Source organism: Protomyctophum bolini, assembly GCF_963924005.1.
Source record: "Protomyctophum bolini genome assembly, chromosome: 13".
Classification (NCBI taxonomy): domain Eukaryota; kingdom Metazoa; phylum Chordata; class Actinopteri; order Myctophiformes; family Myctophidae; genus Protomyctophum; species Protomyctophum bolini.
Window position 1 is genome coordinate 42,476,919 of NC_137874.1, and position 25,139 is coordinate 42,502,057.

Sequence of the window (25,139 nt, forward strand, 5' to 3'; positions counted from 1 at the left end):
TGAGCGACCCTACCCTGAAGCTGGGGTCGTCCACTGAGCGACCCTACCCTGAAGCTGGGGTCGTCCACTGAGCGACCGTACCCTGAAGCTGGGGTCGTCCACTGAGCGACCCTACCCTGAAGCTGGGGTCGTCCACTGAGCGACCCTACCCTGAAGCTGGGGTCGTCCACTGAGCGACCCTACCCTGAAGCTGGGGTTGTCCATCCACTGAGCGACCCTACCCTGAAGCTGGGGTTGTCCATCCACTGAGCGACCCTACCCTGAAGCTGGGGTTGTCCGGTGTCGACGGTGTGAAATGCGTCACAGCTGTGGTCGTTCGTAAATAAGGCACTCTGTGACGTCACCGCCCACCACACTCAACAAACTGACCACATTCCCAGGGGGCACATTTCCGAACGCACCCTAAAGCCCAGCTGCCGCACGGGGGGTTTCCTCATCATACTTCCATGGGTCCGCCTGCAGTCCCTCCTCTTACCACTAAGAGGCCCAGCGCTTCAACGTTGGAGAGCCTCACTGGCCCCTTGAGGGCAACAGTTATACCGGCTCCTCGGTGTGGTTTGTGTGTTTGGTGTGTTTGGTGTGGTTGGTGTGGTTGGTGTGGTTGCTCACCGGGCCTGTAGACGCTGCGAGTCTCCTCGGTGTGGTTGGTGTGGTCGGTGTGGTTGGTGTGGTTGGTGTGTTTGGTGTGGTTGGTGTGGTTTGGTGTGGTTTGGTGTGGTTGCTCACCAGGCCTGTAGACGCTGTGAGCCTCCTCGGTGTGGTTGGTGTTCGGCAGGCTCACTCTGCAGGTCACGTTGGCGGCTCGCTTCACCGTGACGATGGACGAGACGTAGAGACAGTTGGGATCGTTGGGATCGGAAGGCATCGTAAGCAGAAGCGTGTGCTGAAACGGGAAATGGGTTTGGGATTTTTCATTATAGTTTAGTTATAGTTTTGACTCGTCTTTGCTCTATACTTCAGTTCGTTTTCATTTGTTTTCAGAGCGGGGCTTGGTATTCTTTTTATTTTTGTGTAATAATCGACAGGCAGCCTCTGTAGACATTTTTAAAGCTCAGCTCAAGATCCACTTCTACAACATTGCTTTTAATTGATATTTTATTTTTTATTTTTTGTTATTCATGTCCTCACTGTATTGCATTACTGCTTGTTTTTAATGTTGTTGCCTTGCTTTTCTTTTATTCTCCATTTTCCGTAAAGCACTTTGAGCTGCATTTCATGTCATGAAAGGTGCTATACAAATAAAGTTTTATTATTATTATTATTAATACAAACTCAAGAAATGATAGTATTGGAGAAAAAGAAAAAAAAAACAGTTACAGATTAAGCTCATAAATAAATGGACAAACGAAACGAAAACTAAGGGCATTTTGTCTATCATTTCAGTCAGTTGTAGTTAGTTTTGTAAACACACAATACAGTTTCAGTTTAGTTATCGTTTTTTCTTTTCCTTTTCTAGTTTATTTATGTTCAACCCAGAGTCATCCAATAGAAGAGTTACGACATTGAGGGGGCAGAAACCGAGCGCTGGATCGCGGTTCATGCAGCCTGAACTGAGACAAGCTGGAAGTTGGAAATACATTATTTTCAACGAGGGTGGCGCAAATGAGAGCTATTCTGACGGCCGCTAATTGTTTACTGAAGCCAATAGAAGTCTATGTAGGAGAGCCTCCAGTGGACTGAAGCCAATAGAAGTCTATGTAGGAGAGCCTCCATTGGACTGAAGCCAATACAAGTCTATGTAGGAGAGCCTCCAGTGGACTGAAGCCAATAGAAGTCTATGTAGGAGAGCCTCCATTGGACTGAAGCCAATACAAGTCTATGTAGGAGAGCCTCCAGTGGACTGAAGCCAATAGAAGTCTATGTAGGAGAGCCTCCATTGGACTGAAGCCAATACAAGTCTATGTAGGAGAGCCTCCGTTGGACTGAAGCCAATAGAAGTCTATGTAGGAGAGCCTCCATTGGACTGAAGCCAATAGAAGTCTATGTAGGAGAGCCTCCATTGGACTGAAGCCAATAGAAGTCTATGTAGGAGAGCTTCCATTGGACATGAAGCCAATAGAAGTCTATGTAGGAGAGCCTCCAGTGGACTGAAGCCAATAGAAGTCTATGTAGGAGAGCCTCCATTGGACTGAAGCCAATACAAGTCTATGTAGGAGAGCCTCCATTGGACTGAAGCCAATAGAAGTCTATGTAGGAGAGCCTCCAGTGGACTGAAGCCAAAAGAAGTCTATGTAGGAGAGCCTCCATTGGACTGAAGCCAATAGAAGTCTATGTAGGAGAGCCTCCATTGGACTGAAGCCAATAGAAGTCTATGTAGGAGAGCCTCCAGTGGACTGAAGCCAATAGAAGTCTATGTAGGAGAGCCTCCATTGGACTGAAGCCAATACAAGTCTATGTAGGAGAGCCTCCATTGGACTGAAGCCAACAGAAGTCTATGTAGGAGAGCCTCCAGTGGACTGAAGCCAATAGAAGTCTATGTAGGAGAGCCTCCATTGGACTGAAGCCAATAGAAGTCTATGTAGGAGAGCCTCCAGTGGACTGAAGCCAATACAAGTCTATGTAGGAGAGCCTCCATTGGACTGAAGCCAATAGAAGTCTATGTAGGAGAGCCTCCAGTGGACTGAAGCCAATAGAAGTCTATGTAGGAGAGCTTCCATTGGACATGAAGCCAATAGAAGTCTATGTAGGAGAGCCTCCATTGGACTGAAGCCAATAGAAGTCTATGTAGGAGAGCCTCCATTGGACTGAAGCCAATACAAGTCTATGTAGGAGAGCCTCCATTGGACTGAAGCCAATAGAAGTCTATGTAGGAGAGCCTCCATTGGACTGAAGCCAATAGAAGTCTATGTAGGAGAGCCTCCAGTGGACTGAAGCCAATAGAAGTCTATGTAGGAGAGCCTCCATTGGACTGAAGCCAATACAAGTCTATGTAGGAGAGCCTCCATTGGACTGAAGCCAATAGAAGTCTATGTAGGAGAGCCTCCATTGGACTGAAGCCAATAGAAGTCTATGTAGGAGAGCCTCCAGTGGACTGAAGCCAATACAAGTCTATGTAGGAGAGCCTCCATTGGACTGAAGCCAATACAAGTCTATGTAGGAGAGCCTCCATTGGACTGAAGCCAATAGAAGTCTATGTAGGAGAGCCTCCATTGGACTGAAGCCAATAGAAGTCTATGTAGGAGAGCCTCCAGTGGACTGAAGCCAATAGAAGTCTATGTAGGAGAGCCTCCAGTGGACTGAAGCCAATAGAAGTCTATGTAGGAGAGCCTCCATTGGACTGAAGCCAATAGAAGTCTATGTAGGAGAGCCTCCAGTGGACTGAAGCCAATAGAAGTCTATGTAGGAGAGCCTCCATTGGACTGAAGCCAATAGAAGTCTATGTAGGAGAGCCTCCATTGGACTGAAGCCAATAGAAGTCTATGTAGGAGAGCCTCCATTGGACTGAAACCCCCGTGAAGTGAACGCAGTTTGCGTAACTCTGTCTAATATCTAAGGCTCCGGTTCAAGTTAACGGAAATGTTTTAAAGTTTATTCTAGTTTTTCTTCTCCGTTATAGTTCTATAGTTTAACTATAATCACCTGAGTGGGAAGGACGTTTCCCTCTCCGTCCAGCCATGTGACCTCGGGCTCCGGGTACCAGCAGCCAGCGTCGCAGGTCAGCGTCAGTCCGCCGCCCGTTACTCCAGTGACTGAGATGCCTGGCTCGTTCATGTGCACTGCACCAACACACACACACACAACCAGTGACTGTGATGCCTGGCCCGTTCACGTGCACTGCACCAACACACACACACAACCAGTGACTGAGATGCCTGGCCCGTTCACGTGCACTGCACCAACACACACACACAACCAGTGACTGAGATGCCTGGCCCGTTCACGTGCACTGCACCAACACACACACACAACCAGTGACTGAGATGCCTGGCCCGTTCACGTGCACTGCACCAACACACACACACACACAACCAGTGACTGAGATGCCTGGCTCGTTCACGTGCACTGCACCAACACACAGCCAGTGGTGGAAAGTAACTAAGTACTTTTACTTAAGTCCTGTACTTAACCCATTCAGGCCTGACCTCGAAATTTAAAAAAAAAATAGTTTATAAACAAATAAATTGAGAGCCACTGCTTTAAATAAATACATAACTAATATAGAGCTTTTTTGATCAAATTTAGGAGCCAAACATTTTTGACAAATTAATTTAATTTAAACGCGCACATGCATGCGCACATGTGTCCTCTTTTTGGAACTGTGCCACCGTGCCCCAATGATGGTAACGGAGCAGTTTAACGTCTTGCTCAGGACTCACGCACGCGCACGCACACACACACACACACACACACACACTGACCTTGATCATCTTGTAGTGCAGGCTTGTCCATTGGCGGCCTGCGAGGATCAACTGTCTGGACCGCACCAGAACCTGGACAGATAAATATAATGTGTCTTTATTTATGTGTTAATTTCTTGTTGACGTTCATTAGTGTCCATGTTATATTACCAGGGTTGTGTTACCGCGGGTACAGGCTTTAGTTTAGCCCATTTTTGGGGCGGGAACCCCTTTTGGTGTTTTTAAAACATTATGTTATGCTATTTTTGAAAAATCATTAAAATGTGGCGCAAATCTTTGAATATATATTTCAGAGCGAACATTTTGAACTAAGATATTAGCTTCTTGGGGGTCCCTGGAACTACATATTTTGAGATGGGGGGGTGTCCGTGGCCCAATAGAGATAATTCTGGGGGTCCTTGACATGAAAAAGGTTGAGCACCGACTGACACAGAAACATGGGGTTTTTCAGAAAAAAATTATAGGATTTAGAACAGCCACTGAGTTGGTTAAAGTTACCTTTGAACAGCCACTGCTGTCTACATTACAGGACACAAAATCACACCAATCACAGAAGCAGACATTGGAACAAGAACAATATAACACATATCCTCTTGGTTTACCGATTTTGGTTTAAAAGCAGAACAGACTGGTGTACACAAGAGTTATTTAGCCTGTTTTTCTTATATTTTGGTTGCTCACCACCGGGCCTGTAGCCGCTGTGAGCCTCCTCGATGTGTTTGGTGTGGTCGGTGTGGTTGCTCACCGCCGGGCCTGTAGCCGCTGTGAGCCTCCTCGGTGTGGTTGGTGTGGTTGGTGTGGTTGCTCACCGGGCCTGTAGCCGCTGTGAGCCTCCTCGGTGTGTTTGGTGTGGTTGGTGTGGTTGATCACCAGGCCTGTAGACGCTGTGAGTCTCCTCGGTGTGGTTGGTGTGTTTGGTGTGGTCGGTGTGGTTGGTGTGGTTGGTGTGGTTGGTGTGGTCGGTGTGGTCGGTGTGGTTGCTCACCGGGCCTGTAGACGCTGTGAGTCTCCTCGGTGTGGTTGGTGTTCGGCAGGCTCACTCTGCAGGTCAGGTTGGAGGCTTGCGTCACCGTGACGATGGCTGAGACGTGGTGACAGCTGGCAGAGTATCGCATCCTAAGCATGTGCTGAAACGGCAAATAGCTTTGGGATTTTTCATTATAGTTCAGTTATAGTTTTGACTCGTCTTTGCTCTAATTCAGTTCGTTTTCATTTGTTTTCAGAGCGGGGCTTGGTATGTTTTTAGTTTAGTTTTTAATAGTTTCATAGTGTTAGTTTTAGGTTTTTTCCGGTTTTTTCAACCCTGCACCTGACCAATAACCGGATGCAAAGGGGCCAAAGTAAGTATTGTGTAATACAAACTCAAGAAATATTTAAAAAAAAAATATATATATATATATATATTCAGTTACAGATTAAGCTCATAAATAAATGGACAAACGAAACGAAAACTAAGGACATTTTTTTGTCTATCATTTCAGTCAGTTGTAGTTAGTTTTGTAAACACACAATACAGTTTCAGTTTAGTTATCGTTTTTCTTTTCCTTTTCTAGTTTATTTAGTTCAACCCAGAGTCATCCAATAGAAGAGTTACGATATTGAGGGGGCAGAAACCGAGCGCTGGATCGCGGTTCATGCAGCCCCTGAACTGAGACAAGCTGGAAGTTGGAAATACATTGTTTTCAACGAGGGCGGCGCAAATGAGAGCTATTCTGACGGCCACTAGTTGTTTAATCAAACGATCGACTCTGCTTATTACGCTATACCCGACATTTGTTTAATGCGTTTAAACGAACCTTTCCTTTCCTTAGTCCAGTTACCCTGGGTAAACATAGTACCTTTCCTTTCCTTAGTCCAGTTACCCTGCAGGGTAAACATAGTACCTTTCCTTTCCTTAGTCCAGTTACCCTGGGTAAACATGGTACCTTTCCTTTCCTTAGTCCAGTTACCCTGGGTAAACATGGTACCTTTCCTTTCCTTAGTCCAGTTACCCTGGGTAAACATAGTACCTTTCCTTTCCTTAGTCCAGTTACCCTGGGTAAACATAGTACCTTTCCTTTCCTTCGTCCAGTTACCCTGGGTAAACATAGTACCTTTGCTTTCCTTAGTCCAGTTACCCTGGGTAAACATAGTACCTTTCCTTTCCTTTAGTCCACTTACCCTGGGTAAACATAGTACCTTTCCTTTCCTTCGTCCAGTTACCCTGCAGGGTAAACATAGTACCTTTCCTTTCCTTCGTCCAGTTACCCTGGGTAAACATAGTACCTTTCCTTTCCTTCGTCCAGTTACCCTGCAGGGTAAACATAGTACCTTTCCTTCCCTTAGTCCAGTTACCCTGGGTAAACATAGTACCTTTCCTTTCCTTAGTCCAGTTACCCTGCAGGGTAAACATAGTACCTTTGCTTTGCTTTACTCACCTGAGTGGGAAGGATGTTTCCCTCTCCGTCCAGCCAGGTGACTTCGGGCTCCGGGTACCAGCAGTCAGAGTCGCACATCAGCGTCAGTCCACCGTCTGTTACTCCAGTGACTGAGATGCCTGGCCTCTCCACTTGCACTGCAACACACACACAACCAGTGGTGGAAAGTAACTAAGTACTTTTACTTATATGTACTGTACTTAACCCATTCAGGCCTGACCTCGAAATTAAATAAATAAATAAAATCTTCTAAATCCTCCAGTTTTCTGAAATAAATATTTTCAAGATTTTTCAAAAATAGCAGACCTACAAGCTCGTAGCGCGCCAGCGGTAAAATAGGAGTATATGAATCGACCCCTAAGGGCCGATTCATACTCCTATTTTACCTGCTGTTTCTGCGCTGTAGTGCCGAAATGATTTCGGCTCGTCAGAAATGTTACATTGTAGGCTCTACAGAGCCGAAACGACTTTTATTCGGCTCTAAAATAGGAGTATATGAATCGACCCCTAAAGTCTACAAAGAGTGCTATCTTGGGGGCCAATGCGACACGGTGTGACCTTTGTCGTCAACAACAACAACAACAACAACAGCAACAGCCCCTCCTCACCGACGACCAGCCTGACGGAGCAGCCGTTCCCGGCGGTCTGCGGGGGGGCGGAGCACCGGAACGTCCCCTTGTCCGCCACGCCCACGTCGTAGATCTTCAGGGAGACGTTCCCGCCGGCCAGCCCCTCCCCCTCCTCCTCCTCCTTGAACACCGAGGCTCTGTGGAGGTAGCTCTGCATCACGTAGACGTCTTCGCCAACGCCTCCGTCGTGCAGGAGGACGTACGAGGGGTCTGGGGGGTCCTGGTCCTCGGGTCTGGGGGGGTGATGGGAGGAGGAAAGCGAAGGGTTAACCCCATTTTTTTGGTGGGAACCCCCGTTTGGTGTTTTAACCCATTAAATAATTGTAATATTTTTTTTCCTTGTGAGGCGTGATCAATGCTCTTTGGCCACTCAGAATAGCCAAATGGCATTGATCACGCCTCCAGGTCTTTAGTTTACTCAAGTTAGGGAATAAGACCTGGTACTTAAGACACGCAAAATACAGCCCTTGGTGTCTTTGGGTGCCTTGTAGTTTCACTGAGAACTACAACTCCCATGAGTTATCCTTCAAATTGAAATGATTTGACATAGGTGTGATCAGTCATCCAATCACATGATGAACATATATTCTGTCCTCTTTTGTCACTTTTTGATTATGCCTGAAGAAAAGCGACCGAAAGCTTGCTAATAAATCTGATTATGCGCAGATCTGAGTGTGCGGAGCTTCCCTTTTATTTTTTCTAACCCATTTAGGCTTAAAATGTATTTATTTTCTTCTGATAAACCTCATGTTTCTGTATCAGTGGTTCTCAATATGTTTCTGTATCAGTGGTTCTCAATATGTTTCTGTATCAGTGGTTCTCAATATGTTTCTGTATCAGTGGTTCTCAATATGTTTCTGTATCAGTGGTTCTCAATATGTTTCTGTATCAGTGGTTCTCAATATGTTTCTGTATCAGTGGTTCTCAATATGTTTCTGTATCAGTGGTTCTCAATATGTTTCTGTATCAGTGGTTCTCAATATGTTTCTGTATCAGTGGTTCTCAATATGTTTCTGTATCAGTGGTTCTCAATATGTTTCTGTATCAGTGGTTCTCAATATGTTTCTGTATCAGTGGTTCTCAATATGTTTCTGTATCAGTGGTTCTCAATATGTTTCTGTATCAGTGGTTCTCAATATGTTTCTGTATCAGTGGTTCTCAATATGTTTCTGTATCAGTGGTTCTCAATATGTTTCTGTATCAGTGGTTCTCAATATGTTTCTGTATCAGTGGTTCTCAATATGTTTCTGTATCAGTGGTTCTCAATATGTTTCTGTATCAGTGGTTCTCAATATGTTTCTGTATCAGTGGTTCTCAATATGTTTCTGTATCAGTGGTTCTCAATATGTTTCTGTATCAGTGGTTCTCAATATGTTTCTGTATCAGTGGTTCTCAATATGTTTCTGTATCAGTGGTTCTCAATATTTCATGTCAAGAACCCCAACAATCATTATGTAATATATGCCACCGACGCAAATCTTTGAATATACTGTATTATTTCAGAGCGAACGTTTTTAACCCATTCTGACCTGAGATCAGATTCATACGAGGTTTCCACTGGACACACACTGGTCTGATGAACCCATTCTGACCTGAGATCAGATTCTAAAAAATGTCAGTCGTTCTTCGATTTTTCAAAAAATAGCAGACCTACAAGCTCGTAGCGCGCCACTCGGTGGCGCGCTATGAGCTTGTAGATCTGCTATTTTTCAATAGCTAAAGCATGACTTGATGCTAAACACCAAAACGGGTTCCCGGTCAGAATGGGTTAAATCAAATCTTTGCTTCTGGGGGGTGGGGTGGGGTCCTTGGAACGACATATTTTCAGATGGGGGTCAGCGGCTAAAATACATGAAATGAAATATTGAGCACCACTGATACAGAAATATAGGTATTTCAGAAAACTGTCAGGATTTAGAAGACACTTTTTAAAATTTTGATGTCAGGCCTGAATGGGTTAAATGGAGAAAAAAAAAAGGAATTGACCTATACCTATAAGCCCCTCTCCCTAAACTGCTATGGTCCAATCACAGCTAGGCATAACATGAGTTAGACAAACCTCTCCACCAATAGTTTTCTTATGATAAAACATTGTTTTGAATGAAAAAGGAACACCACGCATATATTTTTTCCAGTGCATATATGGCAGGCCTTGTTTGATACAGACTTATAGCATGTTATGTAGACAGCACTATAATTGCATTGTATGTAGTCATAGCACGTCATAGTACATATATGTATAGCATAGTATAGTATAGTATATATGTATAGTTTACATGTATAGTTTCATTATATAGATATTCCACTGTTACGTTCTTATAGCTTACGCATGTTTCATGATAAATGCTTTTTATGTGACGTATTCCCGTGCTTTTTTTTGTTCTTGCTTAATGTAAAATCGCTCTGGATTAAGAGCGTCTGCTAAAATTGCCTAAATTGTACCAACCTGGACCACTCCAGTCTCTTGTGTCTCATGTCCACGGGAGGATGCACCTGACAGGGAAGGACCACACTGTGCCCGACCATGGCCTCCACCGTCTGGGAGGGACACAACACCTGGTACACCTGCTGTTGTCCTGGTAACACAACAACAACACAACACCTGGTACACCTGCTGTTGTCCTGGTAACACAACAACAACACAACACCTGGTACACCTGCTGTTGTCCTGGTAACACAACAACACAACACAACACCTGGTACACCTGCCGTTGTCCTGGTAACACAACAACAACACAACACCTGGTACACCTGCTGTTGTCCTGGTAACACAACAACAACACAACACCTGGTACACCTGCTGTTGTCCTGGTAACACAACAACAACACAACACCTGGTACACCTGCCGTTGTCCTGGTAACAACAACAACAACACAACACCTGGTACATCTGCCGTTGTCCTGGGGCCTATTTCACGAAACTTGGATTAGAGATTAAGCCGGGCTTTAACACATATCCTGGCTTAATATATCCTGGATCAGTGCTTAACCGGTTTCATGAAAGCTGGTTGATCTTGCCAGATTAACTTAACCAGTTAACCTGGATATGTTGAGGCTTGATTCGGTTTCATGAAAGTGATGCTACATAAGTTACCATGGGAACTTATGCTTTGGACTTAGCCTGCTCCGGACCAGGCTAACAGCCAGGTTTAACCTAATCCTGATGTCTTTACTGTTCATTAAGCAGTCAAACTGATCACAAACCAATGATGTTTTCCAGATGTATTCAATTATTATGGGTTTATGTTGCCTTATTTGTATCGGTCTGCATTAAAGGACTAATTTAAGCACTATATAAAATCAAATAACCAAAATATATAGGCTGCACAACATCATGACAGCTTGTGAGCTTGTAGATCAGCTGCTTTTGGTGAATGTTCCCCATGAATAGGTTTGCTGTCGTGCAAGTGCACGGTTAAGAATAATTATTATATTATATTATTATTCTTTGTAAAAGTGAAAACCACTAAATATTACCATTACTCATTGTTTTACAACATATTGTAACGTTTCACCCACTACTAGTCCTACATACTTACACCTAGAAACCCCATTCAAACCTATTTAGGTTCATCCTACGGTGGACATGTGTGCCTGAAAAGGAATCTTTGTGTTATGGTCTGGCTCCCTGCCTGTCCCTCTTTCCACTTTGGCCACTCCCCCCTCCCTTTGCTTCTACACACCTGTCTCCCACTGCCTCATCAGCCCTATTGGTCCCCTCTCACTACTCACCTGTGCCAACTTCCCCCATCAGCCTCCACCCATAAGACTGGACTCATTCTGCTCATTCTTTGCTAGAGTATAACCATTTGTTTTCCGGACTCCTGCCTTTCAGTACATTTTGCCTGAGTGTTCCTCAGGTTTGACTCTCTGCGTTGTTTTGGACTTGTTACTTGTTACTCCTTGTTTACCTTTTGTCCTGCCTATTTGGATTTATGGTTTTGCCTGCCTGCTTCACCTTATGTAAGCCTTTTGTTTCGTCTTCATTAAACCCTTGCAAAGTACTCTGTCTGTGTTGCCTGCATTTGGGTCCTACTTTGACACGCACCGTAACAGTATACTCTAGCCAAGATGAACCCAGCAGAGCGACAGCTTTTTCAAAGGAAGGTGGCAGAGTTTGATCGGGTGGTTGCTCACTTCTTGTCTTCTACACCCGACCATTATGCAGAACTTAAATTAGAGATTTCGACACAGCAGCAGTGGTTCAGTGAACGGCCTTGGGTGAGTCATTTTGTTCCCCACCTTGATATTGTCAAAGGAAGGCTCAGAGACTTTATGCAGTCTAGTTCTGTTCATGTTGCTTCCCAGCCAGCTCGGCAGTCACTTAGGCTTGGTTTTGTGGCCCTTCAGCCTGCCTGTCACAAGCCCCCTAAGCAGCTACGTACTCACCCTGTTTCTGTTCATCGGGAGCCCAGGCCTGCTAGCCCCCAATTGACTAGCAACCAGCCTGCTAGCACCCATCCCCCATCTCCAGCTATTGCCTGCCTCAATCCTGTTGATTCACTGCATGCCCAAGGTCCTTTTTATGGCACCCGCCTGGCAGGTGGGGGTCCCCGTAGTTTCAACAAGCGGGGAGGTGCCCCCCTGGGTCACCTGGCCACCAAGCCAGCCCAGCCAGCCTGTCCTGACAGGGTGGGGAACCGTGGGCATGCCAGGAGAAGGTGTGGTCGCCATGGCCCCCTATACCACCAGGATTCTACACTGCAGTTTTCCTCTGTGGATTATACACTGCAGCTCCCCTCTGAGGATTTTACGCTGCAGTTTTCCTCTGAGAATCCTACACTGCAGCTCTCCTCCTCCGAGGTCTCACTGCTGCAGCTCACCTCCTCCGAGGCTTCACCGCTGCAGTTCACCTCAGGGGCTTCTCCGCTGCAGCTCTCCTCTGAGGACTCTACACTGCAGTTCTCCTCCGAGGCTTCGCCGCTGCTGCTCTCCTCCGAGGTATCTCCACTGCAGCTCTCCTCCGAGGCCTCGCCGCTGCAGCTCACCTCCTCCGAGTCTTCGCCGCTGCAGCTCGCCTCCGAGGTTTCTCCACTGCAGCTCTCCTCCGAGGCCTCGCCGCTGCAGCTCACCTCCTCCGAGTCTTCGCCGCTGCAGCTCGCCTCCGAGGTTTCTCCACTGCAGCTCTCCTCCTCCGAGGCCTCGCCGCTGCAGCTCACCTCCTCCGAGTCTTCGCCGCTGCAGCTCGCCTCCGAGTCTTCGCCGCCGCAGCTCACCTCCGAGTCTTCGCCGCTGCAGCTCTCCCCTGGGGCCTCACCGCTACAGCTCTCCTCTGAGGTGTCACCGCTGCAGCTCTTCTCTGAGGTGTCACCGCTGCAGTTCTCCTCTGAGGTGTCACCGCTGCGGCTCTCCTCTGAGGTGTCACCGCTGCAGTTCTCCTCTGAGGTGTCACCGCTGCAGTTCTCCTCTGAGGTGTCACCGCTGCAGTTCTCCTCTGAGGTGTCACCGCTGCGGCTCTCCTCTGAGGTGTCACCGCTGCAGTTCTCCTCTGAGGTCTCACTGCTGCAGTTCCCCTCCGAGGCTTCCCCGCTGCAGCTCTCCTCCGAGGCTTCGCCGCTGCAGCTCTCCTCGGAGGTCTCGTCGCTGCAGCTCGCCTCCGAGTGTTCGCCGCTGCAGCTCTCCTCCGAGGTCTCACCGCTGCAGCTCCCCTCCTCTGAGGTCTCACCGCTGCTGCTCACCTCCTCTCAGGTCTCACCGCTGCAGCTCACCTCGGGGGCTTCGCCGCTGCAGCTCACCTCCTCCGAGGTCTCACCGCTGCAGCTCCCCTCCGAGGCTTCTCCACTGCAGTTCTCCTCCTCTGAGGATCCTACACTGCAGCTTTCCTCGGCGGATTTTACACTGCAGTTTTCCTCTGAGGATTATACACTGCGGCTTTCCTCTGAGGATGTTACACTGCAGTTTTCCTCCGAGGCTTCACCGCTGCAGCTCTCCTCCGAGGTCTCACCGCTGCAGCTCACCTCCGAGTCTTCGCCGCTGCAGCTCGCCTCCGAGTCTTCGCCACTGCAGCTCTCCTCCTCCGAGTCTTCGCCGCTGCAGCTCTCCTCCGAGTCTTCGCCGCTGCAGCTCGCCTCCGAGTCTTCGCCGCTGCAGCTCACCTCCGAGTCTTCGCCGCTGCAGCTCGCCTCCGAGTCTTCGCCGCTGCAGCTCTTCCCCGACGCCTCGCCGCTGCAGCTCTCCTCCGAGGTCTCACCGCTGCTGCCCACCTCCTCTCAGGTCTCACCGCTGCAGCTCACCTCGGGGGCTTCGCCGCTGCAGCTCACCTCCTCCGAGGTCTCACCGCTGCAGCTCCCCTCCGAGGCTTCTCCACTGCAGTTCTCCTCCTCTGAGGATCCTACACTGCAGCTTTCCTCGGCGGATTTTACACAGCGGTTTTCCTCTGAGGATTTTACACTGCAGTTTTCCTCCGAGGCTTCACCGCTGCAGCTCTCCTCCGAGGTCTCACCGCTGCAGCTCACCTCCGAGTCTTCGCCGCTGCAGCTCGCCTCCGAGTCTTCGCCGCTGCAGCTCACCTCCGAGTCTTCGCCGCTGCAGCTCGCCTCCGAGTCTTCGCCGCTGCAGCTCTTCCCCGACGCCTCACCGCTGCAGCTCTCCTCCGAGGTCTCACCGCTGCAGCTCACCTCCGAGTCTTCGCCGCTGCAGCTCGCCTCCGAGTCTTCGCCGCTGCAGCTCTTCCCCGACGCCTCGCCGCTGCAGCTCTCCTCTGAGTTTTCGCCGCTGCAGCGCTCCTCCGAGTTTTCGCCGCTGCAGCTCGCCTCCGAGTCTTCGCCGCTGCAGCTCTTCCCCGACGCCTCGCCGCTGCAGCTCTCCTCTGAGTTTTCGCCGCTGCAGCTCTCCTCTGAGTCTTCGCCGCTGCAGCTCGCCTCCCAGTCTTCACTGCTGCAGCTCTTCCCCGACGCCTCGCCGCTGCAGCTCTCCTCTGAGTTTTCGCCGCTGCAGCGCTCCTCCGAGTTTTCGCCGCTGCAGCTCTCCTCCGAGACCTCGCCGCTGCAGCTCTCCTCAGAGGTTTCGCCGCTGCAGCTCTCCTCCGAGGTTTCGGTGCTGAAGCTCTCCTCCGAGGTTTCGCCGCTGCAGCTCTCTGAGGACCTCCAGCTTGCTTCCACTGAGGCTCCGCAATTCAGCGCCCCAGTGCCCAGGCTGCCCAGAACTCTGTCTGCAGCCTTGGAGCCAGCAGCATCCCCTGTGGCGTCGCCTCCAGCTGCAGCGGCGCTGGTCCAAAGATCTTCATCCTGGGCGGTCCGGCAGACCTCGCCGGCCCCCTGGATGGCACCGTCTGGTCATTCTCCTGACCCCTCTCCTGTGCAGTCTTGGGGGTCTGAGTGGCCTCCTGATGCCTCTGCTGTCTCATCTCGGCCTCCTGGCCGTCCTCCAGATGACTCCTCCACCCTCTCGTCTTGGCATGCTGGCCGCCCTCCAGACTGTGCCTCCTCTGTCTCGTCTCTACCCCCAGGCCGCCCACCAGATGTCTCCTGCTCACTCCTGGTCCACCCTCCAGGCCGTCCGCCTGAGGTTAATGCTCACAGATCCCTTTGCTCTGGTGCCATGACAGTCTCCCTCCTCCGGACCCCCTCCACCCACCCTGCTCGTTCCTGGTCAAGGTCGTGGGACGTCTGGAATCCGCCCCTTGAGGGGGGGGTACTGTTATGGTCTGGCTCCCTGCCTGTCCCTCTTTCCACTTTGGCCACTCCCCCCTCCCTTTGCTTCTACACACCTGTCTCCCACTGCCTCATCAGCCCTATTGGTCCCCTCTCACTACTCACCTGTGCCAACTTCCCCCATCAGCCTCCACCCATAAGACTGGACTCATTCTGCTCATTCTTTGCTAGAGTATAACCATTTGTTTTCCGGACTCCTGCCTTTCAGTACATTTTGCCTGAGTGTTCCTCAGGTTTGACTCTCTGCGTTGTTTTGGACTTGTTACTTGTTACTCCTTGTTTACCTTTTGTCCTGCCTATTTGGATTTATGGTTTTGCCTGCCTGCTTCACCTTATGTAAGCCTTTTGTTTCGTCTTCATTAAACCCTTGCAAAGTACTCTGTCTGTGTTGCCTGCATTTGGGTCCTACTTTGACACGCACCGTAACACTTTGAAATGTTTCATAGTTTTAGAAATATAGTGCTTTCAAATTTGAGACATTTATAGGCAGATAGTGGCACTTCAAAAAATCACTTTCACCTAGAAACTCCATTCACACTTTGTAAAATTCAGCTTACTGTGGAAACACATGCTGGAACTTTTTACTTTGAAATGTTTTGTAGTTTCGGAGTTATGTAACTTAAACGCCCAATGCATTCTCAATGGCAATAGCACAAACTTTGGCATGCTAACCCATGAACCTATGACCCTCACCAGTCTGGCCCCTGTCTGGAAAACAACCCCCTTCCCCAAAGGTAGCTCCCTCAGAGGAGGGAGTTATGGCCAAATATCACAATGCGACAATATCACTATGCTTACAATATTAAGAATTCTGTTTTAAGTTAATAGTAGTGGTAAAATGTAAACTATATTTTTGGGGTAGTTAATCATTCAGTCTATCCACTATTGAGAGTATGTTCTCTCTTTAATTACAGCAGCAGTATTTATTTTAGAAGCTTAAGTCCTTGTATCAGTTGGTCTTGAATAGATTAGTAAAGACAATGAGATATACAGAAGGGGGCTGTAATGCAACTATTAAGGATGCAAACTGCCTTAATACCCCATGAAGAAGAAGGATCAGTAAATCTTTGATCCACAGAAGGGGTCTAGAGACAACAAGCCAGACTGTCTATTAAGCCAGGCTTGCTGATCCCGGCTCGCCAAATCCGCCAATTCTGAGCCTCGCTTGGCTTTAGTGGAACGGAATAAACCAGGCTGTAAAGATCAGGATTTAAAAAGCCTGGCTTTGGCCTATATCCTGGATTAGTTAATCCAAGATTCGTGAAATAGGCCCCTGGTAACACAACAACAACACAACACCTGGTACACCTGCCGTTGTCCTGGTAACACAACAACAACACAACACCTGGTACACCTGCTGTTGTCCTGGTAACACAACAACAACACAACACCTGGTACACCTGCCGTTGTCCTGATAACACAACAACAACACAACACCTGGTACACCTGCCGTTGTCCTGGTAACAACAACAACAACACAACACCTGGTACACCTGCCGTTGTCCTGGTAACACAACAACAACACAACACCTGGTACACCTGCCGTTGTCCTGGTAACACAACAACAACACAACACCTGGTACACCTGCTGTTGTCCTGGTAACACAACAACAACACAACACCTGGTACACCTGCTGTTGTCCTGGTAACACAACAACAACACAACACCTGGTACACCTGCTGTTGTCCTGGTAACAACAACACAACACAACACCTGGTACACCTGCCGTTGTCCTGGTAACACAACAACAACACAACACCTGGTACACCTGCTGTTGTCCTGGTAACACAACAACAACACAACACCTGGTACACCTGCTATTGTCCTGGTAACACAACAACAACACAACACCTGGTACACCTGCTGTTGTCCTGGTAACACAACAACAACACAACACCTGGTACACCTGCTGTTGTCCTGGTAACACAACAACAACACAACACCTGGTACACCTGCTGTTGTCCTGATAACACAACAACAACACAACACCTGGTACACCTGCCGTTGTCCTGGTAACAACAACAACAACACAACACCTGGTACACCTGCTGTTGTCCTGATAACAACAACAACAACACAACACCTGGTACACCTGCCGTTGTCCTGGTAACACAACATGTAGTCATAGCACGTCATAGTACATATGTATAGCATAGTGGTATAGATGTATAATTTATTATGTATAGTTTCATTATATAGATAAGATATTCCACTGTTACTTTCTTAGCTTACGCATGCATGTTTCATGATAAATGCTTTTATGTGATGTATTCCCATGCGTTTTTGTTCTTGCTTAATGTAAGTCGCTCTGGATTAAGAGCGTCTGCTAAATGCCTAAATTGTAAATTGTAAAACCCATATGTCCATACATGGATAATTGGCGAGACTTGGCAGTGAGGCCTTCGCTTGCAGAAGAAAAGAAACAGGCACAAACATTCCTTTGTCCCGGTCTCTATTCACACACTGAATGCTGCTGTGGGTAGATCTATACAGGATATAACCTTATGATGAGCACTTTCACTTTTTACTGTATTATCTCGTGCCTAATGTCTAGATGCACATGCACTTTTATGACCCATCTATCGCATAGCACTTTAAACGCCTGCACTTTAATGGTTGTGTGCACCTAGTCTGTACTCTGGTATCTGCTGTGTGAACTGTTTGTTTGTACTGTTTCATTCATTGTTTAATGTACTGTCTATGCTGCAACCAAATTTTCCCTTCGGGGACACTAAAGAAACTTGAACCTTGTCCATTGCACAATTTACATTTTGCTTTTACAGTTAGAATGTGGAGATGAGAGGTTTCTGCCCGACAACAACGTTTCACACGGTATTGACGACACTACTGTCAACAAACAGAGGTCAGGATGTGACCGTCTGTGGTCAGTTTTACACGGTGTAGAAACAGAGGTCAGGATGTGACCGTCTGTGGTCAGTTTTACACGGTGTAGAAACAGAGGTCAGGATGTGACCGTCTGTGGTCAGTTTTACACGGTGTAGAAACAGAGGTCAGGATGTGACCGTCTGTGGTCAGTTTTACACAGTGTAGAAACAGAGGTCAGGATGTGACCGTCTGTGGTCAGTTTTACACAGTGTAGAAACAGAGGTCAGGATGTGACCGTCTGTGGTCAGTTTTACACAGTGTAGAAACAGAGGTCAGGATGTGACCGTCTGTGGTCAGTTTTACACAGTGTAGAAACAGAGGTCAGGATGTGACCGTCTGTGGTCAGTTTTACACAGTGTAGAAACAGAGGTCAGGATGTGACCGTCTGTGGTCAGTTTTACACGGTGTAGAAACAGAGGTCAGGATGTGACCGTCTGTGGTCAGTTTTACACGGTGTAGAAACAGAGGTCAGGATGTGACCGTCTGTGGTCAGTTTTACACAGTGTAGAAACAGAGGTCAGGATGTGACCGTCTGTGGTCAGTTTTACACGGTGTAGAAACAGAGGTCAGGATGTGACCGTCTGTGGTCAGTTTCACACGGTGTAGAAACAGAGGTCAGGATGTGACCGTCTGTGGTCAGTTTCACACGGTGTAGAAACAGAGGTCAAGATGTGACCGTCTGTGGTCAGTTTCACACGGTGTAGAAACAGAGGTCAGGATGTGACCGTCTGTGGTCAGTTTTACACGGTGTAGAAACAGAGGTCAGGATGTGACCGTCTGTGGTCAGTTTTACACGGTGTAGAAACAGAGGTCAGGATGTGACCGTCTGTGGTCAGTTTTACACAGTGTAGAAACAGAGGTCAGGATGTGACCGTCTGTGGTCAGTTTTACACAGTGTAGAAACAGAGGTCAGGATGTGACCGTCTGTGGTCAGTTTTACACAGTGTAGAAACAGAGGTCAGGATGTGACCGTCTGTGGTCAGTTTTACACAGTGTAGAAACAGAGGTCAGGATGTGACCGTCTGTGGTCAGTTTTACACAGTGTAGAAACAGAGGTCAGGATGTGACCGTCTGTGGTCAGTTTTACACGGTGTAGAAACAGAGGTCAGGATGTGACCGTCTGTGGTCAGTTTTACACGGTGTAGAAACAGAGGTCAGGATGTGACCGTCTGTGGTCAGTTTTACACAGTGTAGAAACAGAGGTCAGGATGTGACCGTCTGTGGTCAGTTTTACACGGTGTAGAAACAGAGGTCAGGATGTGACCGTCTGTGGTCAGTTTCACACGGTGTAGAAACAGAGGTCAGGATGTGACCGTCTGTGGTCAGTTTCACACGGTGTAGAAACAGAGGTCAGGATGTGACCGTCTGTGGTCAGTTTCACACGGTGTAGAAACAGAGGTCAGGATGTGACCGTCTGTGGTCAGTTTCACACGGTGTAGAAACAGAGGTCAGGATGTGACCGTCTGTGGTCAGTGTTGATTTCGTCGACTGAAACTAAAACTAAAAAATGTTTACCTTTTATCACTGTCGAAGACTAAATGGAAACTAAATGAAAGCTAAGCTATGGTGACTGAAACTATAAGACTAAATATACTGACAATTTTGTCAACAAATAAAAACGAAACTAAAATGTTAGGAAGGGACTAGTGGAAGAGAGATCCAGTATAAGTCATTTTACACTTGGTTGCATGCTGAAAATAGCAGATATTCAGCTATTTTCAGCAAATGTAAAAGAAAACAGTCATTACGACGGCATCAAGGCCCGCCAAAATACATTTTAGTCGACTAAATCAACTGTAGATTAAAAGTCGACTAAAACACTCAAACATTCCAGGTGACTAAAAAGGTGACTAAAACTAAATTAAAACGGTTCAAAAGACTATGACAAAAACTTAAAGGACCACTTCACCACTTTTCAACCTATCTTCATATAATAGGTCCTCACTAATAATCATGAAAAAAATTGCGCAATTTTTTCCTACTCAGTCTGTGTCTCATAGGAGGGCTGTGGGCAGTTCAGAAACCGTCCTCCAGTGACATCATCGATGGGGAATCCAAGCTAATAGAAACTGCAGGCTTTCTAGTCGTGAAAAGATGCAATGCGAAAATGGAAGCCATCGTTCTCACGATAATGAAAATCGAAACATTTTTGTAATAAAATCTTGTTTTAAAAAAATCTGCCTAATGATGTCACTGGAAGACGGTTTCTAAACTGCCCACAGCCCTCCTATATGAGACACAGATTGAGTAGAAAAGAATCGTGCCATTTTATCATGATTATAAGTGAGGACCTATTATATGAAGATATAGGTTGAAAAGTGGTGAAGTGGTCCTTTAAATCAAAATCTGCTGTCAGAGACAACACTGTGTTTATGCCATGTAGTGTTGGACTAAAGTATAACATTGTAGCTTTGCCTGTTTTTGTCTTTTTGTCCCTCTTTGTTTTGCTCTTCTCGTAGTTTTGTTTTTCTCGTCTTTTTTCTACTCTTCTATAAATGGCATCTGTTTGTTTTGTTTATATGTTGATTGTGATGCATATCTTCAACAGTATTTTGGAATACATTGAGATAAGGATAGGCACTAATATAAGCTTTAAGCTTCTGCCTATGCCTTTTAGATCACCTAAAAAAAGAAAAAGTAAACTGTTTTTGTGTAATGTCTCCCTCTGAAAGATCGAAATAAACTATTCATATTCATTCAAGGACCCCTCAGCTGATATAGAGAGATGAAGCAGGTGAACATGAACGTGTGTTTCAGATTGAACTTTTTCATAGATTTCATAGAAAAGACTCATAGACTCGTTTGAGTGATTGATTGAAGTATAATATTAACAGTTTGTAGAATTACAGTACATTTCAAGCACAAACTCAATACAAAGACTGTTAACTGTGGAGTGGACGACCCAATAAAGCATTGAACATGATTGTTCAATTCATCAACACATTTAGAGACGTACAAATAGACACTTCTATTTAGCCAAAGAACAGAACAGGAATTCATCATAAAAGGAGGTAAAAAGGGAACAGAAACATATACTGTACAGTGAGGGGGAAAAGGAGTGGGTGGTGGCCCTTTGAGAGCGGTTTGACAACACTATTTATCTGTGTTTGTTGGATTCACGCTGATGTGTTTTCAGACATTTAACCACTTAAACCAGGGTGGCCCCCACCTTCACTTAATGCGGCCCGCATGTTAATATCAGAACACTGATATAGTATTGATTTCAGCTGTTTACAATTCCAAACTCGCTTTAATTACTTCATGACTACTAGTATTAAATGACTAGTACTTATAATGACTAGTATTATAATGTTAGTCTTTTTGTGCCCAATGTATAGTTATGTTAACAGTTCATAAAGTTAACATAAATGCATTTGAAATTCATTAAAAAAAGGTTACTTTTCAGGATTCCAATTCAAAAATGGCAAATAATTATTCAGGTTCTCAATTGAAATATAGCAAAAAATAGCTGATCTACAAGCTCAAAAGGCGTCGCAGCGCGGCGCGTTTTGAGCTTGTAGATCGGCTATTTTTGCTACGACAGTGATATGCACTGTGGCCCCTCTGGAGTGAGTGTGAAAATATATTGGCCCTCGCCATCGTCAAAGTTGCTCCACCTCTGACTAAAACTGTCAATAATTAGTCAACTTGACCTTCCACTTTGTACTAAATATAGACAATTTACAAGCCGACAATGTTTTGCAGTGCGACGCGTTGTGAGCTTGCAGATCTGCTATATTTGGCTAAAGTATACTCCTCAGAAAATGGATCCTAGGGTTCAAGTGGTAAAGGTAAAAATCACACCTGTGTGAACTGAGTGGTGCAACCCCCCCCCGCCCCCAGGCAACAGCGCAGCACTATCTCTCTCTCTCCGTTTCTGGCACAACAGCGCCCCTACTGGTACTCAGTCATATACTGGTGCTCATTAGCGTCACATATAGGGACATAGGTGAACAACACATTGCTGTTCCTTCGTTCAACCCAGATTCGGCATACACACACACAAGGCTCCACTGATCCTGTTCAACCCAGATTCGGCACACACAGGGGGTTGCATTTGTTCTACTGCTATGCCTATATGCCACCCAACTCTGGAATGCCCTTCCAGTTCCAACAAGCATCAACAAGTGTGATCCTCGCCACCTTTTGGAAACTATAGCTCCTCGCCACTCGCCCTACACACTTCCACTTGGTTTGAGCATAGATATGTAAATAACAGAGATGGCACTGGATGATCCTGGTGCCGTCTCCATTATAAACATGGTCTCTGGATGAAGTCTAAGCTTAAATCGATAGTTCACTACCATAATTACTTTTTTCCCCTAGATTACTCACCCCCATGGAGACTTGATATGCACGCACACACGCACGCACGCACTGTTACATTACATAATACGTATTTTATTATAGCGCTGATGATGTCTTGTTCTTGTAACTTATACATTGTCTTGTTCTTGTAACTTGTTTCACTCGCAAGATCAGGCAACACTACTGCTTCCCACAGTCCCTCACGTTAAACAGCGCCCCCTCCCTCCCCTGAGGGGTAACTCAGTGAAGCGCTTGTTTTTCAAGTTGTAGAATACAAAAGTTTACATCAGTGGTTCCCAAAGTGGGGTCCGGGGACCCTCAGTGGTATATATACACAACACTACTTCAATACTAGCAGCAATAAAATAGGGTCCCATAGGGTTAGTTTCAGTGTCTATTTGTATGTCTCTAAATGTTTTGATGAATTGAACATGGTGGACCCTCTTGTAAACAAGTGTAATGCTTAATTGGGGTCGTCCACTCACAGTTAACAGTCTTTGTATTGAGTTTGTGCTTGAAATGTACTGTAATTCTGCAAACTGTTAATAAATATTTCAATCAATCAATCAAAGTCCAGCAAAAAGGTAATGGAAATGGTCTTCAGTGGTCTTTGGGGCGAGATATCCACACTTTGGGGGGGCGAGCTATCCACGGCTTGGGGCGAGTTGGCAAAGGGGCAAGATGACCCGTTAGCCTTTACTATATTTGCAAAACTGTTTCAGAGTTAAATTAACATTGATTTTACAATATAAATTGGTGGTCCGAGAGATAGAAATTCCATTAAATGGGGGGTCCGTAGACCATAAATGCATGTCAAACTTGAAATTAAACTGGTTGAGAATCACTGCTATATAGCCAGATGTATGTATGGCGGTCCCTGGCATACATTTTCAAATTGATTGATTTACCGTAAATATTAATTATCAGTTTGCAGAATTACAGTACATTACATACAAGTTTGGGAATCGCATGCACTGCATGGTTTACATAATAACCAACAAAAGTAGTTGACACAATTCCATTTCCCTTCTCTCTGACAGTTGTAGCCTCTTCTTAATGTAAAGAACAAACTAACTTCAAACTTAAAACATGCAGAATAACGTTCCCGTTTACCTGAGCAGCTGCACATCGTCATCATCATCATCATCAGCAGGGGAATGTATGAACAGTGAATTATCCACCGATGCGTCATCATGCAAGCATTTAATGCAAACATTCCTGCACACAAGCTGCTTAACGGCCAAACTTTCTATCAAAGACTTTGCAAGACGCGACTCTCCACCTCGTCCACATCGAACACCAACAACGCCGCAGCGCCGCCATCTTGGAGTGAATGGAAAGACCATGGATGGAACTTCCGTGCAGTTTCTCACAAAAAAAACGTCCAGTGCTGTCACTGCGAAGACAAAACGAAATGCATGTATTATTAATAATAATGACTGACTGTGTGCACTGCAGAGATGCTCTGTAAACGTGTGACAGAAATCGGAATGCAGTAAGAAAGATGCGACACTCCTCTCGTTCAAAAGCTTGTAAACAACAACGCGCCGCCATCTTGGAGTGAAACAAAACCCTCCTCCTCCACAGTTCAAGTGTTGCCAGATTGTGCGAGAGAAATAAGCGACCAGATTTATGAAAACAAGCTAAAACTAAATAATTCTACTCCACAAATGGGCAATTTGAATCTAATATTCATCGGCTGTTTGAAAATTGATTTACAAGCTTTTGTTTACAAGCTTTTGAGCTTGTAGATCCCCCAAAACGTATAGAGTAACCTAAAATTAAAATAACTAAACATGAAACTTGACATGAAGATGCTTGAGAACCACTGGTTTAAGCAACATTTGGGAAACAAGCCTAAATAACCAAATTACACTTTAGAAACGTGCCCCAAGAAACGTAATCCGCAACTACTTTAATAATATTTACAAACAACTCAGAAAAACAAGCCCAACGTCGCTTATAATAAGCGGACATGGCAACACTGCTCCACTTGGATTTGCATTCGCTGAACAACACACGTTGAATGAGAGGTGAGCGCTCCATCTAGCGGCAGAGCAGGGGTACTACACCGACTAGATACTTGCACGTCGAGGACACCAACATTTAATATTGAGGGATGAAAAAGTATAGGTATTTTAACACTAAAAAAAAAAAAAACACACACATATACATTTAAATAGATTCAAATGTATCTGGGCCACAATCGGATCCTTAATATCCGAAACACATTTGGTGTCAGGGAGTCCATTAATTATTGTTCCGAATTATTATAAGAAATAGTAGCATTTATTTATTAATTTTTATTCACACCATGGTGTCTGCTCCGTACAGCTTACCACGTGACCTGCCTGCGAGAGAGAGATCTCTCTCTCTCTCTCTCTCTCTCTCTCTCTCTCTCTCTCTCTCTCTCTCTCTCTCTCGCCCTGTCTCTGCGGTAGCCAATCAGAGGCGCCCAGGAGGAGAGATGCGGTCATGATCAATAACATTAACAGGCTAATATATCGATCAGAACTCCTCCAAGAAACAGCCTATAATGGGCGGATATGCAGGGAGAGGAATCACAACAATATGAATGTTATATGAACGATAAACCCGTTTATTAATTTAAATACCATCTATTGTGTATTCTATTGGGTTTTAGGCTACTAACTAGACTAGTGCATCTCCACGATGGTCGTGGGGCACATGATGGAGGCGCAGTGCGAGTACTTCATGTATTTCCCGGCGGTGCCGATCCAGGATCTCTCGGACCCGGCGCGGTACCGCAGCCTGCCCCGCCGGAGCCACCTCTACCTGGGCGAGACCGTGCGCTTCCTGCTGGTTCTGCGGTGCAGGGATAAGCCGCCTGGAGGGGCCGGGGCGGCGGCAGCCGGGGCCGGAGGAGG

General features: G+C 46.4%; 2 protein-coding genes across 2 annotated transcripts in view; one reads left to right on the forward strand and one right to left on the reverse strand.

Annotated features, from left to right (window-relative positions):
* Positions 1–255: 255 nt before the first annotated feature.
* LOC308327073 (uncharacterized protein) lies at positions 256–23,459 on the reverse strand (the record flags this gene model as incomplete). The annotated part of the gene is made up of 9 exons (XM_080780212.1): positions 23,365–23,459; positions 9,851–9,980; positions 7,384–7,637; positions 6,776–6,912; positions 5,344–5,485; positions 4,359–4,430; positions 3,580–3,716; positions 610–883; positions 256–266 (listed from the first exon to the last, which is right to left on the reverse strand). Exons 1-9 carry the CDS (start codon positions 23,444–23,446, stop codon positions 256–258), a joined length of 1,239 nt encoding a protein of 412 aa, XP_080636338.1. The 5' UTR covers positions 23,447–23,459.
* A 1,480-nt stretch (positions 23,460–24,939) lies between these two features.
* LOC308326704 (trafficking protein particle complex subunit 14-like) overlaps positions 24,940–25,139 on the forward strand; it is a gene marked incomplete at both ends in the record, with an annotated part of 27,072 nt that continues 26,872 nt past the window's right edge. Inside the window, one exon of the mRNA XM_080779700.1 lies at positions 24,940–25,139. This exon is cut by the window's right edge and continues 5 nt beyond it. Coding sequence (XP_080635826.1) covers positions 24,940–25,139 — 200 coding nt within the window.